Raw genomic sequence first — 18,434 nt, 5'->3', positions numbered from 1 at the left:
AAGTGAAGAAAATGGTTGATCACACGCTATTCTTGGAATGTGAACGTCGCCATCTGAAAACGCTTCTAACTCCAGCCGCTGTGACGTGGGCTCTGCACACTGGACGATGCTGCCATCTGTCTCGCTCATGCCTGAAGAATGCCGCGTCTTCTATAATGTGCCCCATGATTCTTTCTGCTCTTGTTCCTGAGGAAAAATGACTAGACCATAGAACCTGAGTTTACCGCATCCACCACTGCTTCATCGTATCTATGTGCAGCCTGCTCATTGCACAGTAATTTGTGTCTGCGACAAAATCCACCAAAATCTGAATAGCACATTTGTATTTTGACACGTATTGCTTTGCTTTTTAGAGCGCATTCACATCACTGTTAGGCTATGTTCACACTGCATAAATTGTCGTGGGATATTCTGATGCGGATTGCAATGAAAATCCACATCAGAAATCCAAAGAATCTTGATGCGGCGCAAAGCTAGGGTTGCTAGTAGCTGCAGGTGCATTGACTGGTGCAGCAGGGGTTATTTCCAACAACCGATATCTTGATTTATAATTGAAAGGCACGGAAGGAACTATCCTGTTCGAAGGATGCTAAGGTTTGGGGGTTGTTACGCTCCTATGAACTTACTGTACGTATGGCCAGAGTCCTAGTCCTTGTCACGTGACGCCAGCACTCTGTCAGGACCATCTGGGTGGTATTCCACAGTAATAACAGAGTCAATTCCAGTGATAGTTTAGCAATCTGAAAGTGCGCAGATTTACTAACTTTGAAATTGACAGTAACAACTTGAATACACAGTTCTCTGTAAAACGTAGTACTGCACAGGCAATTTGAGTACAACAAGAAGATACAGTGGTATTGAATTGAAGATACTCTGACTTCAACGCTCTCTCACTTCCTTTCCTGAAGATTGATTAACTAGATAATTTCCCCACTAATAGATTTGGCTGAGGAATTAATTTAGATTTTAGTGAAGGATTTATGAAGCAGAGGGACAAGTAGCTGTATTGCTAATTCTGGCTTTGACTCCACCGGGTAGCTATAACTCACAGTTTATAGAAGAAGGACCTTAGAAAGGTTCTTCTTCTCCTCTGCTGCAGTGCCAAGAGAGTGGGTTTTCACCTCACTCTACCATTGGGTAACAAACGTGCTGTAACTGCAACCTCTCCTCTCTCACACCTGGCTGAGTCTGCTTAATTGCACGCTGTCACTCCCTTTTATCACTTCTCTTTCGTTCCTGCACTTACTGGACTCCTCCCACTTTTGCATAGGGACTTGTATGTTTGTTTGCCGCCTTTGGGGCTTTGCACCAGTAAAATTAAACCTGACTGTCAGCCAATAAGAGACCATCTGACATCAGTGTTAAGCTCTAGGCTTAAGGAAGAAGGGGAGACATAGGGTCTCTCCCACAGATGTCATCCTCTGCATCCGTGGACGGCATGCAGACAGGTGTGAGAGGACAAGTGTGCTGTGCATGTTCTGTAGGACACACTGGGCCACTACACCTCCCCCCTACTTAAAGTCACAGCCACCCTCGGCTGTACTGAGCTGCAAAGGGTGGAGAGGTATGCCTACAAAGTATGTGTGACAGTATATAAATTGAGATTTTGGTAATTTTTGTAATTTGGTTGGGTTAGGGTGGAATCCTAGCTCCTAGTTTGATATAGGGCACTTACATAGCTCATCTCCCCAAAGGCACAAAGAAAATGCATAAACATTCAATGCAATAAAGACAAACCTTGGCAAACCTTCTGTTGATGGCCTAACAGCCGCTAGGATGTACAAGATTCCATGGGAAGCCTAATAAGTCAACAATGCAATGGTGCGGTGCACTAATAAAAGCGTCTCTGGAAAGAAGCAATGTGAGCACCAACAACAAACAACAAAACTGGTAGCAAACTTCAAGTGGTCTATTGATGCACATGTCTTAAACATTGCAATAACTTATAACTTGTAACTGTAGGACACACTGAGTAGTCTCTCAGGGCAACGGAGCTTGGTTATGGAAAATGTTGCAATAAATAAGGCATTTTCTGAATCCATAGGATCGATAAACTGAAGCTTGTAGAATAAAGTCTATTCCAGAAATCTTGATGGTGATTGGCCATATGTGGGCCTGGTGGATCTTCTTTGGACTGTGGGCAACGCTGGTAGTCTTCTTCTTGGAAGGCGTAGATTCGCTTTCCCAGCTATAATGGTCGGTTCCCAGTACCCCACTATAGGTACGGGCAGGCGATTGCTCGCCACAACGTTGATTAATTGCTTAGGCAGATATCTGTGAACTTCGGGGGACCAATATTTCTCAAAGTAATGATTGCGGATAGTGGTGACTTGTGACCCGGTATCAATGAGTGCAGGCAGGGGCATACCGTCTATATATAATATCACTTCTGGACGGGGGCCTGCATTCTTAGAAATGCCCTTAGCCACATGTGGATCTATTGTCTGTCTTCCCGGGGTGCAGTCCTTCTGCTCAGGGGTTGCCCGCATAAACGATAGGATGTATTGATATCATGTCAGTTTTGGCGGCAATGTTCACAAAATGTCCGCAAGGGGCATGGATAGCCTCCAGCCGCCCGATGCTTTCCTGGTGGTAACCGGAGCTTGGGCAATAATGGCTGGGGCATTGAACGTGGGCTTTCTAGCCCGCTGACTTTCTGACACACCACAACAACACTACAGGTCAGCTCCGTCATCTGTTTCTGCATCTCTAACAGTGGAGCAGGCATATCACTGCTAGATTGTTCCACCTGCCGATATACATCCCTCTTGTGGGGGCGGGACAAGCTCTCATCACTCAACACATTCATCCACGTCTTAGGCTCCTCCCCCTCAGCGGTCAGGGCTCCTCCCCCTCAGTGGTCCAAAGCTCCGTACCCACAATGGCCAGTTCTTTGAACTGTAGAAATGTACTATCGGGGTGCTGCACCAACAGCATCTTCAGCTCCTGAGAATCTCCATAAACTGTTCCCCAAGAGCCTGGTCGGCACCAGCAGACTCTTTAGGGTTGGCCCTTACTACGGCCTTCATGTCCTCCTGCAGGGACAGTGCATATTCTCTCAGAGTCTCCCCCACTTTCTGTCTTTTATTAACCCGTTTAGGACCAGGCACAGTAAATATACAGTGCCTGGTCCCGGGCTTAAAGCCCAGCCATATAAAAAATTAAGGTGGGGATTTAAGCCCCCTTCCTCTGCAATCAATCAGAGGGCAGGACGGGTTGTCAGCTGTTAGTAACAGGTGATAACCCGGAGGAGAAGGCAGGAGCGGTTTTTAACTCTTACTGTCTTCTCCTTCCCCGAGTACACAGCGCTCAGTGAGCATGGTGTCCTGAAAAGTAAGTGGAAGTGTAACTTCCACTCTGGGAGCTGGGGGGGGGGGGGGGGTTACGTGACCGCTGGGATTCCCTGCTATGGCAGAGCTGCAGGGTTGTACTAGACCCTGACCAGCTCTGCCAACAACTATTGTCACTACAGGGGATGGTTTCCCCTTTAATTGGGGCTCCTATGGATGCCCTAGCTACAGTGGAAAGTGTCAAATAAAAAAAAACATGTGAATGCCCCCCAGAGGTCTTACGTGACATCATGGGGGACATAGATGGTAAAAAACACAATTACATCAATAAGTAAAACCAAATTACAGAATAAAACAGCAATATATACATAAGAAAGAAAATAACCCAAAACCGATGCCAACCAAAAACAGTTGCTACAAGCGCCTTGTAATTCAAAACCATACATATTATGTATCAAAACGTCCTAAACAAATAGAGGAACCCGCTCCCATACTCTATTTTAGCATAAATATACAAAATAAAAAAAGGATAACTATAAATGTTAAAAAAAACTTTTTTTTTTTTTTAAGCTTTTTACCCCCAATAAAACTAAAAAACAGAAAATGAGGTCAGTGAAAAAGATATTTAAAAAATCGCCTAATATGTCACGGGGAGAAAAAAAACGCAGCAAAAATTATTTTGATAGCGAAAGGCAAGAAAATAGGACAGTAAAACCGCCACATGGGTAAAATCCCTAAAAAGTGTCTGGTCCTTAAGGTACAAAACAGCCTGGTCCTTAAGGGGTTAAAGAAGTGTTTCTTTAGCTCGGACATAGTGTGTTTATCAAAGATAATCCAAAAGAAATCAGGAAGCAGCACAGCGGGAAGGAGTCTTCACAATGTCATCTTGTGAATAAAATCCTCATTTTTATTGGAACATCCAAGATAAAACATGGCGGAACACGACGTTCCGGCCGACACAGCGGCCTTTATCAAACTAATGTTAAACACAACAGACTCCACGTTTATAAAAAGTCAACCACCAATCACAATAAGGAAGAAAGACACACCCCAGAATGCACACAGGTCATATGGTGTGTCTTCTTTGGTCCACTGAAGTCTGGACCGTTTGTGCAGCGTGCAGGAGTTTACCTTCTGCTCCCCCCCAGAGGTGGTATTCCTTTTGGTGTGCTGCTGTCTTCTTCATTTATCTCAGCTGTTTATCAAACAGAGTCTGCAGCCTATTCATAATATCTTCGACGGTCTTTTTGTGCTCAGGCGGCCATGTTTTGACCTCTCTGGCAGCGGGACCTTCTAGTTGCCCTATGAGAATGAGTACAGGCGGAACACTGCTCCCATTTTCCCCTTAAATTCTCTAAGAGTATGGCGCTCACCACTATACTTAGGTAGCCATGGCGCCCCTAAGCAATAGGGAATGGTTAGTGGCGCTAAGCTAGGGGTGCTAGTAGCTGCAGGCGCATTGACTGCTGCAAATAGGAAAGGATAGTCGCAGCATACAGGGATATCATAAAAATAATCAAATCTTTATTTTCCCATGATCTAAAAAGGTAGGCTACGTTTTGGCCCAAAAACAGAGCCTTTTCCAAGCTCCCTTTGGGGAATATACATTGAGTTTACTTTGGAGCATTGACTGGTGCAGCAGCATCTGCCTGGTCATCAATGCCTGGCTGCTTGCCAGCGGGGTTATTTCCAACAACCGACATCTTGATTTATAATTGAAAGGCACAGAAGGAACTATCCTGTTAGAAGGACGCCAAGATTTGGGGGTTGTAAGCCCCAATGAACTTACTGTACATATGGCCAGAGTCCTAGTCCTTGTCACGTGACGCCAGCACTCTCTCTGGACCCTCGGGGGTGGTATGCTGCAGAAATAACAAAGTCAAGTCCAGTAATAGTTTAGCAATCTGAGAGTGCACAGATTCCCTAACTTTGAAATTTACAGTAACAACTTGAATACACAATTCTCTGGACAGCATGCAGACAGTGTAACAGGACAAGTGTGCTGTACGATGCCGCGCCATTCATCTTCAGTGGGACTGCCTGAGATACCCGAGCGCTTGCACTCGACTATTTCCATGTGCAAGTTCGGAGCCTCTTATTGCGACCACTGGCAGCGTGGTCAGGGGAAGCCAGAGGTCGGTACACAGGAATAACAATTGGAGTTCAGAGGATCAGGCAGGTAGCAGAGCTTGACTAAAGGCTGGGAGCACAATAATCTCCCAAGGAAGGAGGTGCAAGGCCAGGTTTAAATGGAGACTCTAATCAGGAAACAGGGTGGAACTAATAAAGAAAACAGGAGCAAGGAACAAGGATAGGATTCCGCAGAGAATTCCGCTCAGCAGGAATAGCCACCGCCTGGCTCACAGGAGCTCCTGGGCTCAAGTCCTGACATTCCATCAGTTCAATTGAAATTAATGGAGTAGCGCCACCCCTGCGTGACCACCACTCCATTCAATCTGGATGCAGTGTGCCTGCAGCAAGGAGAAGAGGAAGACGTGGTACCCGCACTCTCTGGATCATGTGGGTGTCAGCAGTAAAACCCCCACCTATCAGACTTTTGTGACCTCTCTTATAAAAGCTAATTTTGGTACAACCCCTTTCAATCCAATGGGACACTTTAAGATGTGGATTCTGCCATTGATTTAATGTGGAATCCCCTCCGAATCGGTGCAGATTCTGCATCAAATCCAAAGCAAAAATCATCATGTAAAAATACCCTTAGGGTTTCCGTTTTCTGTCCCATCATGGAAGCAGAAACATGGAAGACGCTAAATGGAGCCAATTGCCTTTAGTGGAGTCCATCCGGCTTCCGTTAGACCCGCTGGCATTTTTCTGCGTTCTTCCATCCTAGATGTTGATAGAAATCGGTCCTGGAGACTCTTGGATGTAGATGTGCATGAGCCCTACGATGAGGTTGTATGTGTGTGTTGCCCCGATCCATCGATCCCATCGCTCTTTCGTTACATCAGCTCGTTACTTTCTGTCAGATATTTAACGCCTTTTTCCTCCACTTTCCCGGCGGTTACGGTGATGAGCTGATCGTCGACGTGAAATAAACCTTTTAAACCTGAGATTTTGCCCATTCTTGACGGCAGGTTCTGGCATGGGGTCTGAGAAACCTTAAGAGTTACCAGCTGGCCAGCGTGACGTCCCCCAGCCTCATTGTGGAGTGTGGCGATGAAATGATCCAGTCCTGCGTTATTAAAAACGTCAAAAAGAATCCCAACTTTGATGTGTGCGTCCTCTTCATGGAAGTGGTAAGAGCCTTAATACAGTAAACAGATTTTCCTCCCCGACCCTCGCGTCGTAAGAAAGGTCCAGGTGCTTGTAAAACGCAACTTGGCTCGGAGTCAGCTGCTTTTATACGCCGATATTCCAGAGGTGCGAGAGAGCGCCATGTGTTTCTTATATCACAGGGCTGAATGAAAGCTGTCTATCAGCAGCTGCAAACCAGCTCTGGGATTAGGATCTCTGAGGACTGGTGCAAGGAGCTGCAGCCATGTACAACGTGATCACTGGTGCGGAGTTAAAGCAGTTGTCCCACTTCTAGCAGTTTTGCCGCAGGAAGCAGACAGCTCTGTACTTTGCACAATGGCCAGGGTTGGTACTGCAGGTTGAGTCCTATTGAAGTGCATGGGATTCACTTTGCAGTACCAACCTGGAACACTGTGCAAAGTACAGAGCTGTCTGCCTCCTGCAGCAAAACATCTAGAAGTGGGACAAACCCTTTCAGGACTCCAGTTTCTCATGATACAAGTTCAATACAATTTCACAACATGCTAGTAAAACCCTTGACAGGCTGCAGTTCATTCACTAGGTGACCACATTATACACATATAGGATAGAAATCCCATGACAGAGTCACACCATTCATCTCAGGAGATGTCAAGCCAAGAGGTACAGCGAGGAAGGACACATCTGTCTGCTCGGTTTCTCATCTGTGGCAATAGAGAGTATAAGGATCAATCAATGGTTCCCCAAACCACCTATGGCTTCTTATAATTCACTGTGCAGCACAATGCTTGTAACTAGAGATGAGCGAACTTACTCGTTTAGGGCGTTTTTGCACTCAGGCACCGCTTTTTCCGAGTAACCAACTACTCGGGCGAAAAGATTCGTGGGGTGCCGGGGGTGTGCGGGGGGTTGCAGAGGGGAGTGGGGGGGGGGGGAGAGAGCTCCCCCCTGTTCCCCACTGCTACCCCCCGCTCCACCACGCCGCCCCCCAGCACCCCCCGAATCGTTTCGTCCGAGTAGTCAGTTACTCAGAAAAAGCGGTGCTCGAGTGCAAAAACGTCCTAAACGAGTAAGTTCGCTCATCTCTACTTGTAACCGATAAGCAGATCGGCGGCTTGTAGTGACTTTAGTGCTGAATTCAGATATATCCGTTTTTTCTGCCACGTAAGGTTTTCCAGTTATGGGGAATAATGTAATCCACTTGCTGTTGTTGTGTATTTTCTGGAAATCTGCCAATACAATTAATCCAGTTGGCTTGCCATTAACCTGCTTAATAAAAAGAACACCAAAAGTGATTGCGTAACTATTTTGCAATCACTGTTACACACCGCGCTGACTGAACACTATAAGGGTGGGTTTATGTAACATATAGGGCGGTGTAAACACTGCGGATCATCCACCAGTGAGTTGTAATTAACTGTGTTTTTACAGGTCGTTGGTTAGACTAAATAAAAAAAATCAAAATCATAAAACAAAAACACATGTTTGGTATCGCTGCGTCCGTAAAAGTCAGATCTATCAGAGTAATACATTACTTACGCCGCAAATGGTGAACGTCGTCCGGATAAAAAATTAAGAACGCCAGAAATGTGCTTTTTTTTGGTCATTCTGTCTCCAAGAAAACATGCAATAAAAGGTGATCGAAAAGTCGTATGTATTCCAAAATGGTACTAACGTAAACTACAGGACGACCTGCAAGAAATGAGCCCTAGCGCAACTATGTGGGCGGAAAAATTAAAAAAGTCATTGCACGCAGAAAATGGGGGCAAAAATTAATTTAAAAAAATTAAATGTCTTTGAAAAAAAATAAAATAATACAGCAAAAAAAACAAACAAACAAACAAACATAAGTTTGGTACCGTAATAATTGTACCGACCCGTAGAATAAAGTTATTAGGTCATTTTTGTTGCAGTTTGTGGGTTGTAGAAACAAGACGCACTGAAAGATGGTGGAATTTCATTTTTTTTTCATTTACTCCACTTAGAACTTTTTGAAAGTTTTTCAGTACAATATATGGCATATTAAATAGTAGCGATTGAAAATTACAACTTGAAAAAGCAAGCCTCATACAGCGCCGGCGATGGATAAATAAAGGAGGTACGATTTTTTTTAAATGAAAAAAATGTTTGGTCATTAAGGGGTTAAATAACTTGAAGATGAGACGTGCCGCTATTAGTCAGTTTTAGCTGTGGAATCAGCAGGTTTTAATTTTACAGAAACATATCAATTACTTTCTGTTACAAAAATTAAAAAAACTAATTGTTGCACCGTGTAATTGGCTCTGTAAGCCTCCAGCTCTGAGTTCGGTGAGCCAGGTGTGGTAAATGCGTACTTACCTGTGAAAAAAACAGAATTCCCCATTTTGGCCATATCTCTGCAGGAGATCCTCCGATCAGGAATACATGCCTGGCATATTTCCGGTCATAATTTTATCTATTCAGCCATACCAAGCATGACCCAAAAATTCTACCCAAGTATGCGGATACGCCATTTGGGGGTATTCTGGGGCCCGCGTCTTCATAAGTTTAGATGTGTTTTAATCAGCTGGCCTGTCTAATTCAGAAAATATAACTTAAATCGGGCAGGGACTTTCATACGACTAAAAATCCTTATTAAGAGATTTTCCCATTAATCTGACTTTGGGGTCAGGGTGTCTGTGAGAAATACCAGAGATGTCAATTCTCACTGGCAGGGGGGTAATTAACGATCATGGTCAAGGACTTCCTGAGGCCACATGCATACCAGAGTTCACTTTAGAGGAAAGTAGGGGGAAAGATGAATATTGAAGAGCCCACTCAACTTTTCCCTAGTCCAGAATGGTGGACAGTTGGTTGACACTTTATCAATATCATTATACCACAGGCACCAGTAGTAATAGTGACCCCAGTAGTAATAGTTACCCCCTTGGTGGCCCCAGTAATAATAGTTACCCCCATAGTGGCCCCAGTAGTAATAGGGTCCCCCATAGTAGTCCCAGTAATAATTGAGACCCTCATAGTGGTCCCAATATTAATAGTAACCCCATAGTGGCTCCAGTAATAATATTGTCCCCCATAGTGGCCCCAGTAGTAATAGTGTCCCCCATAGTGGCTATAATAGTAATAGTGGCCCCAGTAAAAAAAAAAAAAAATGACCCCTGTAATGATAGTTTCCCTCATAGTGGCTCCAGCTGTCAAAGTAACCCCCATAGTAGCCTTAGTAATAATAGTGCCCTCATAGTGGCCCCAATAATAATAGTAACCCCCATAGTTTCCCAAATCTTATATATATATAGACGAAAGCCCTCACTGACTCACTAACTCACTCACTGACTGACTGACTCGCCACTAATTCTCCAACTTCCCGATGTCGTAGAAACATAAAATTTGGCACAAGCATAGAATATCTCATAAATAGGAAAAGCTAATTGGTCCCAACTCGATTATTTAATTCCAGCGCAAAAGAATTAGCGTCCAAATTTTACGTAAGTAATCTAATTCTCTCACTTTCCGATGTCGTAGAAACATTATATTTGGCACGAGCATTGAATATGTCATAAATAGGAAAAGTAAAGGGGTCCCAACTCGATTATTCAATTCTAAGTGCAAAAGAATTAGCGTCCAAATTTTACGTACGTAATCTAATTCTCTCACTTCCCGATGTCGTAGAAACATGAACTTTGGCACGAGCATTGATTATGTGATAAATAGGAAAAGCTAATGGGTTCCAACTGGATTATTCAATTCTAAGCGCAAAAGAATTAGTGTCCAAATTTTATGTACGTAATCTAATTTTCTCACTTGAAATTTGGCACGAGCATTGATTATGTCATAAATAGGAAAAGCTAATAGGTCCCAACCCGATTATTCAATTCTAAGCGCAAACAATCTATGGTCCAAATTTTATGTACGGAATCTAATTCTCTCACTTCCCGGTGTCATGTAAATTTGAAATTTGGCACGGGCATTGATTATGTCATAAAGAGGAAAAGTTAATGGATCCCAACTCGATTATTGAAATCTAAGCGCCAAAGAATTAGCGTCCAAATTTTACGTACGGAATCTAATTCTCTCACTTCCCGATGTCATAGAAACTTGGAATTTGGCACGAGTATTGACTATGTCATAAATAGGAAAAGGTAATGGGTCCCAACTCAAGTATTCAATTCTAAGCGCAAAAGAATTAGCGTCCAAATTTTACGTACGAAATCTAATTCTCTCCCTTCCTGATGTCATTTTATATAAAGGAAACGCTGTATGGTTACCTCCATGTGGTGTTTTCTGGGTAACGCAGAGAACTATGCAAAATGGTGAACATATTTTTTTCCTCAGTATCTCTAAAGTAAGCACGACTTCATAAGATTTTCCATGTGAACACTGGTTATAAACACCAGGACCAAATTAACTCGGGCGAAGCTGGGTATATCAGCTAGTCTAATATAAATGCACATCCAGGCTTCTTCTGGCCCCACACTTTGCTGTAACTTTGGTGTATGATGTTGGGGTCACTAGATGACACACGCTCACTGCTGCCAGAAAATCATCACATGTGAGTGTAATACAGTCAGGGACTGTCAGGCGGGTTGAAAGTTACACTGTTATGTCTGTGGGTGGCGCTGCCGTGCTTCAGGCATGCGCTGGAATGAGTGAAGCGTTGCTAAGCAACACTGCATATACTGCTAAGCTGCACCATACACTACCCAACCAAGAGAGAGAGAGAAAGAGAGAAAGTGATAGAGAGACAGAGTGAGAGAGTGATAGAGACAGAGAGAGCGATAGAGAGACAGTGAGATAAAGAGCGATAGAAAGACAATGATTGGGAGACTGAGACAGAGCAATAGTGAAACAGAGAGCAATGGAGACAGTGAGAGAAAGCGATAGAAACACAGAGAGAAAGCAATAGAGAGACAGAAAGATAGATATGGAGACAGACAGAGAGAGAGCAATAGAGAGACAGACAGAGCAATAGAGAGACAAACAGATAGAGATAGCGATAGAGAGACAATGCTATAGAGAGAAAGCAATAGAGACAGACAGAGTGATAGAGAGAGAGACAATGATGGAGAGACAGAGAGAGCAATAGAGACAGAGAACGATAGAGACGGTGAGATAAAGAGCGATAGAGAGACAGTCATAGAGAGAGACAACAATAGAGAGACAGACAGAAAGAGAGCAATAGAGAAACAGACAGAGGGAAAGTGATAGAGAAACAGAGAGAGAGCAATAAAGAGACAGACAGAAACAGAGAATGATAGACAGAGTAAAACAGACAGAGAGAGCGATATAGAGAAAGAGAAACAGAGAGAGAGAGAGCGTAGAGAGACAGAGCGATAGGCATGCAGAGAGCGATAGAGAGACAAATAGAGAGATAGCAATAAAGAGACAGAGAGAGAGCGATAGAGAGACAGAACAAGAGCGAGAGACAGAGAGAGCGATAGAGAGACTCCGAGAAAGCGATAGAAAGACAGAAAGAGAGAACGATAGAGAGAGCGAGAGACAGAAAAACAGAGATAGACAGCAAGAAAACAAAAGAGACAGAGCGATACCGAGACAGAAATAGAGCGGGTCAAAGAGATAGACAGACAGAAACAGACAGCAAGAGAGAGACAGACAACAAAAGAGGCAGATAGGGGGACAAACAGAGACAGACAATGAGAGAGACAGACAGAGAGAGAGAGAGACCTGAAGGCTTTTTTATATTAGATATCTGCTCCAAATACAAAGGGACTCTGAATAATCCCCTAACCAGCAGAACATCGGGTCAATCTAGTAGTAATAGTGACCCCATAGTTCCCTCAGTAACCCAAATGGCATTTTATTTATCCAGCCTGCAGCTCCGGTGTAATGGCAGGTGACGTTACCGAGTTTGTGACAACTGACCTCTCACCCTGGTGACAGCAACAGTGTGCAGGCCGGTGTTTGTGTGCTGGAATGCAGATGCCAGGGGGAGAGGTCAGCAGTCACAGACTCATCAGTGGCTGCCACCAGACCAGAGCTGCAGGCTGCGTGAGTGAAAAGCCTGTTGGGTTGCTACCTGGCCATTAATGGCCTGTAAAAAATAATTACCAGCTGGGTAGCAACCTGCTGCCCCTCTGAAGCCCTCTAGATTGCCGCCTGAGGTGGCAGTCTCAGGTCGCCTCATGGCAGGGGCACCCCTGATGGTCGAGCTGGAATATATGTGATTCTATGATGGTTAATTATGTCTCTATTACACGGACATGAATGCGCTCATAATACGCTCATGTGAAACTGGCATTAAAGGGGTTATTCACGGCCCCTGTCACCCTCGCCACTGTGAAGGAGCCCTGACTCTCTCTAACGGCGCTGTTGGCTGGAGCACAACCGCGCCGCCAGACTTAACATATGAACTTTGACCTTGCCTGACAGCTCACTCAAATTTTATGATTTTACGGCAGTGGTGAGGATGTAACAAATCTAATAACACCAAAATCATCCACCAAAGGTCACACAAAGGGGTCAAAGTGGGTGCAAGAGAAAGCCTGCAGGCTCTTTTATATCAGATGATATTTTATTGTAGTAGACAAATTTATAAAGCCGCCTGTGGTCGCTGGGAAGAGAGTAAATGTCGCCTGTGCTCACAGCAAAGATGAGTTAATTAAAGAGATTCTCCAGTAAGCTTTTTATGACCTATTTGGACAGGTCATCAATAGTAGATCAGGGAGGGTCCATCGCTCAGGACCCCCACTGATCAGTTGTTTACTAGGCCTATGGACTTGTGCATTGAGTTGATTTCCACAGGAAGCAGACAGCACCATTCCCGCTGCAGTGGCCAGACTTCGAAATGGATGGGATGTTATATCAACCCTGGCCACTACCGTTGGAATGGAGCTGTCTGCTTCCTGAACAAATCTGCTCACTATATGTGCGTGCTGGCCTCAGCACACAGCTGTTTGGTGGGGGGTCCTGGCCGACAGACCCTCGTCAATCTACAATTGATGACCTGTCCTAAGGATAGGCCATAAATGGTTTAGAACTGGACAGCTGCTTTAACAGGCATGTGATCTTGTCATTTAGAGCCTGCCCAGAGAAGACCTCTACTGTCCGCCCATCACTGTGAAGGTGATTGACAACCGGCAGTTTGGACGGAAGCCTGTGGTAGGACAATGCACCATTCACTCGTTGGAGGAGTTTCACTGTGAGCCGGATGTGGAGGAGGCGGACGTGGATGAAGGAATGACAGGTACCAGATGCAGGCACTTCATTATAAGAACACATGGCCGTCTTCAAATGTCAGCGCTAAGAATTAGCAGAAACTCAAGCTGTTTATGGGATTAGTATTGAATTTTGGGGCTGTTGGTGACCCTGCACACTTCAGGTAGGAGACTAAGTGTAACAAATTGACATTTTTGGTCTTAAAGGGAATGTCCAGTCACTAAAAAAACATCTTATTAACTGCTCAAAGTGCTTTAAGATGATAGAAGAAGTAATATTCGCCTTACTGATGTCCTGATACTCCTGTTGTGACAGTCCCAAGGCCCCCCCCCCCCGGTCCGTGTGCTTCTTAGTTCTTACCGACTTGGACATGTGACTGCTGCAGCCAATCACTGACTCTCCTAGATCTTGTCAACACAGACATGTGACTGCTGCAGCCAATCACTGTCCACTGTGGTCCTTATCCTGTTAGGGCACTCAGGACCATGCTCTATAAGCCCGTTCTGGTGGACTGGAGCTGTAGTTGGGTGATCATTCTTCTAAATGGCCACCATGTAATACTACATATCTCCTATAGCAACTACTACCCTTGACAAAGTCAGCTATTTGCTGTGGGTGCCAGGAGCAGGACCTAAGGCGATCACCATGGTGGACGTATTTTAAGAGGGGTTATCTCTGATGAGGTCTCCCCTTTCAGTTGTATAGTCACTTCAGCTCTATAGTTTGCCCCTGTGGGGTGGCAAGGCATAGGTGGGTGGCAGTAGATAACATTTTGGGTAACTTTTTTGTTTTTATTTAAAAAACAGCAAACAAAAAAGAATCTAATAAATGATGGACTCGTCGTCAGGACTTAGTCTATGATTCTTACATTACTTATCATGGGAGCTGGAAACACAGCCGTAGCAGAGAACATGTTCCGGGGCAGCCGGGACCTTCACCTCATGTCACAACCTCCGACGTGTCTCGTACATGAAAAGTGACATTTCAAATGCGGTCTCTCTCACCGCCACCATTGCAGCTGATGGACTCATAGGAAGCTTTGGCACCGTGTTCTCTGAAGCCTTTGTCTTTACCTTGGTGGTGTGCCAACATTTACACGTCTGTACGGCCCGCTTTCTTTATCCTGGCAGGCGGGCTTTCTCTTTTTTATGTTATTTAATGTAACACTCGGCTCGCCGCCTTCCCCACCGAGAGAATAATTGCTGTTTCTTTTGAATTCCAATAATACTGTGTTTTTCAAAGAGATTTTTTTCCTTCTGGACAGAAATCTTACTAGAAGAGGAGTGTTATTCTCAGCCTGGCGTGGCTCGTCTCATTAACACGTCAGGGCCCAGACTTACCAATGAGCCGTGTGGACAGTGCGGTGTGGCTGTGCTAAACAAGACGACCAATAACACAAGACTGCTATCACAGAATAATGCTTTCATTATTTTTCTGACTGCGGCGCGGAGCACAATCTCAAAAACGTGTAAAGAGATTTCTATCTCCGCCATCCCCCCCAAAAAAAGAGTATCTTTCACATCCCTTTGCTAGCAATTGTGCTCAGTCATTATCTGGGAGTCCTTTCTTCGCCTTATGCTCATCACTTACTGACATTCTGTGATACCCAGGGTGCCCACGGCTGCTGTCGCGTGGTAGAACTCACATGTGTTCCACATAATCAGACAATTAGTAAAAGCTTCTGTATAAAACTCTGCACTTTAATATGGTATGGATATAAATCATATTCCGGAAGATTTCACTAGTCTGCTCCAAATTCGTTATAATGCAAAGCTTCATGCATGATAATGTATTTAAGCTTCACTCATGTTATCAGTCATTCTCTAATACCCTTCTGGTTTATTCAAAGGAATACAATCGCTTTTACGGACAAACAGTACATCACAAAATAGGAGTATACAAAAAAGGAGTTATTATGCTGCTCATACAGGATTGGTTAATGCAATAATATGGTAATTCACATGTTGGTAAAGTATCAAAAGGGAAAGAATTTGCAGAGAAGCATATAACGTTATCTGTGAGAGAGCAGCTTATCCAATCAAAACACACAACTGCTCTGTGAAAATCATGTGGGAATATATATGTGTGTGTTTGCCTAGGCTGATTTAAGAAACACACTTGTTACTATTACTACAACAAATGCAATAAAGGTGCAATTTCGTCAATAAATGGCAGGCACAATCCTGCATCATAACGCTTCCTATATTTTTTTCCGCCTCCCACAGACGTAATTAACATAGGAACATAGTATGCTAGGCTGAAAAAGGACAAATATCCACCCAGTTCAGCTTGTTTCCAGCCCTCTTGTTGATCCAGAGGAAGGCAAAAAACCCCAATGAGGCAGAAGCCAATTTACCCTCATTCTGGGGGAAAAAATTCCTTCTCGACTCCATAAAGGCAGCCAGAATAATCCCTGGATCTACGTTTGAGATCAACAACCCCGCTGGTCACCAAATGTCTATATCCTGTAATATCATAGCGCTCTAGAATGGCATCTAGTCCCTTTTAAACTCCTCTATGGATTTTGCTATCACCACGTCCTCAGGCAGAGTTCCACAGTCTCACTAGAAGCAATTGGATGAAACTGAAAGGGAGGAGACACAGATTAGATATTAGACAGTGAGGGGGATCAATGAGTGAAACAGGTTACCACGGGAGGTGGTGAGTTCTCCTTCAATGGAAGTCTTCAAACAAAGGCCGGACAGACATCTGTCTGGGATGATTTAGTGAATCCTGCACTGAGCAGGGGGTTGGACCCGATGACCCTGGAGGTCCCTTCCAACTCTACCATTCTATGATTCTTACAGTAAAGAACCCCCTTCTATGTTGGTGATGGAACCTGCTTTCTTCTAGACGTAACGGATGCCCTCTTGTTACAGTCCCAGTCCTGGGTATAAACAGATCCTGGCAGAGATCCTTGTATTGTCCCCTCATGGATTTATACATGGTTATTTGGTTGCCCCTTAGCCGCCTTTTTTCCGGGGTGAATAATCCCAGTTTTGGTGCCTCTCTGGGTATTCCAGTCCCGTCATTCCATGTATTAGTTTAGTTGCCCTTCTTTGAACCCCCTCTAGTACTATAACATCTTTCCTGAGCACCGGTGACCAGAACTGTGTGCAGTATTCCATGTGAGGCCTGACAAGTGCCTTATATAGTGGGGGGGGGGATAATGTTCTCGTCCTTCGCCCCTATACCTCTTTTAATGCACCCCAAGACTTTATTGGCTTTTGCAGCAGCTGACTGGCATTGGTTGCTCCAGTTTAATCTACAGTCCTCTAGTACCCCCTAGTCTTTTTCCGTATCACTTTTCCCTAGCAGTACCCCATTAGTGTATATTGGTGACATCCGTTTCTCCTGCCCATGTGCAGAACCTTACATTTATCAACACTGAACTTCATTTGCCATTTTTCTGCCCAAGCCCCCGGCTTATCTCGGTCCGTTTGTAGCCGCACATTGTCCTCCGTTGTATGAATTATGTTGTATAACTTTGTATTATCTGCAAATATTGATATTTTGCTGTGCAGCCCCTCTATCAGGTCGTTAATAAATATATTGAACAGAATGGGGCCCAATACTGAACCCTGTGGCCCCCACTAGGAATGGTGGCCCAATCAGAGTACGAACCATTTATTACCACCCTCTGCTTTCTATCATTGAGCCAATTTTTTACCCACTTACACACGTTTCGCCCAGTCCAAGCTGCCTCATTTTGTATATCAGCCTATTATGTGGCACGGTGTCAAATGCTTTAGAGAAGTCCAGATATACGAGATCAATAGACTCTCCCAGGTCCAGCCTAGAACTTACTTCATCATAGAAGCTGATCAGATTGATCTGACATGATTGACCCTTCATGAACTCATGCAGGTGAGGAGTTATACTGTTGTTCTCCTTGAGGTATTCCAATTTATACTTTTGTAGTGTGGAGAATTAAAAACAAGTTACCTAGTTATCTGTACCTCTACAGTTTTGAGGGGCGGCCATCTTATCCCCTGTGCTCTGAAAGAAGGTCATGTGAGCCACAAAGTGCATCTTGAAATGCTAGTAAATGTAGTGGTGTCCCTGTAGTGCCTAATGAAAGGGCTGAGGACTGCCGGGAGCAGTATATAGGTGGCCCTGTATTGCCTAATGATAGGGCTGAGGACTGCTGGGAGCAGTGTATAGGTGGCCCTGTAGTGCCTAATAAAATGGCTGAGGACTGCCGGGAGCAGTGTATAGGTGGCCCTGGAGTAGGGAAAGTGATGGAACTTTAAGAGACGTGGTTCTGAGGAAAGAGTCTGCGGTTGGCAAGAGGAACACCCTCCCACGTGGGTAGCATGTTGCGTTTATTGGTTTAGATCTTATACTGGCGATGTTTCAGCCATCCCAGCTGGTGGGTCCATGCCTGAGGTGGTGAAGACTTGTATGTATTGAACAGTTTATTCGTTATGGTTCAAAGTTTGTAAGTTCTGTTAATTCATTTAAGCTGTGGCCAACCCACACTTACTCAAAATTATTGTTTGGCTGTGCCTCATTTAAAGCATTTAGATTTACAATGGTATTTAAAAGGTTAAGGTGTATTTTCCTCGAAGGGGTGCTCTTCCTGGCAGTCTGTGGTTGGGAGTCCACAAGTCTTGCTTCTAGTAGGTCCTGCAACATTACTAGGATATAAGCCAAAGCAGAGTCTTCTCAATAAAGAAAAGATATCCATCTACAAATAGCAATTTTAGGGTTCTGGTTGGTTGGGGGAGAGGCCTCTGGTGTGGTTCAGGAGTACTG

The 18,434-nt window shown here is 44.4% G+C and overlaps 1 protein-coding gene across 6 annotated transcripts in view; it reads left to right on the top strand.

Annotated features, from left to right (window-relative positions):
* DYSF (dysferlin) overlaps window positions 1-18,434 on the top strand; it is a 419,332-nt gene that overhangs the window by 320,655 nt on the left and 80,243 nt on the right. For all 6 annotated transcript variants that reach the window (XM_066572850.1, XM_066572852.1, XM_066572851.1 and 3 more), the window contains 2 exons: window positions 6,386-6,547; window positions 13,539-13,704. In XM_066572850.1, coding sequence (XP_066428947.1) covers window positions 6,386-6,547; window positions 13,539-13,704 — 328 coding nt within the window. The remainder of the gene's footprint in view (window positions 1-6,385; window positions 6,548-13,538; window positions 13,705-18,434) is intronic.

This window comes from Eleutherodactylus coqui, chromosome 7 (genome assembly GCF_035609145.1).
Source record: "Eleutherodactylus coqui strain aEleCoq1 chromosome 7, aEleCoq1.hap1, whole genome shotgun sequence".
Taxonomy (NCBI): domain Eukaryota; kingdom Metazoa; phylum Chordata; class Amphibia; order Anura; family Eleutherodactylidae; genus Eleutherodactylus; species Eleutherodactylus coqui.
This window is presented reverse-complemented; position numbering and strand designations above follow the sequence as displayed.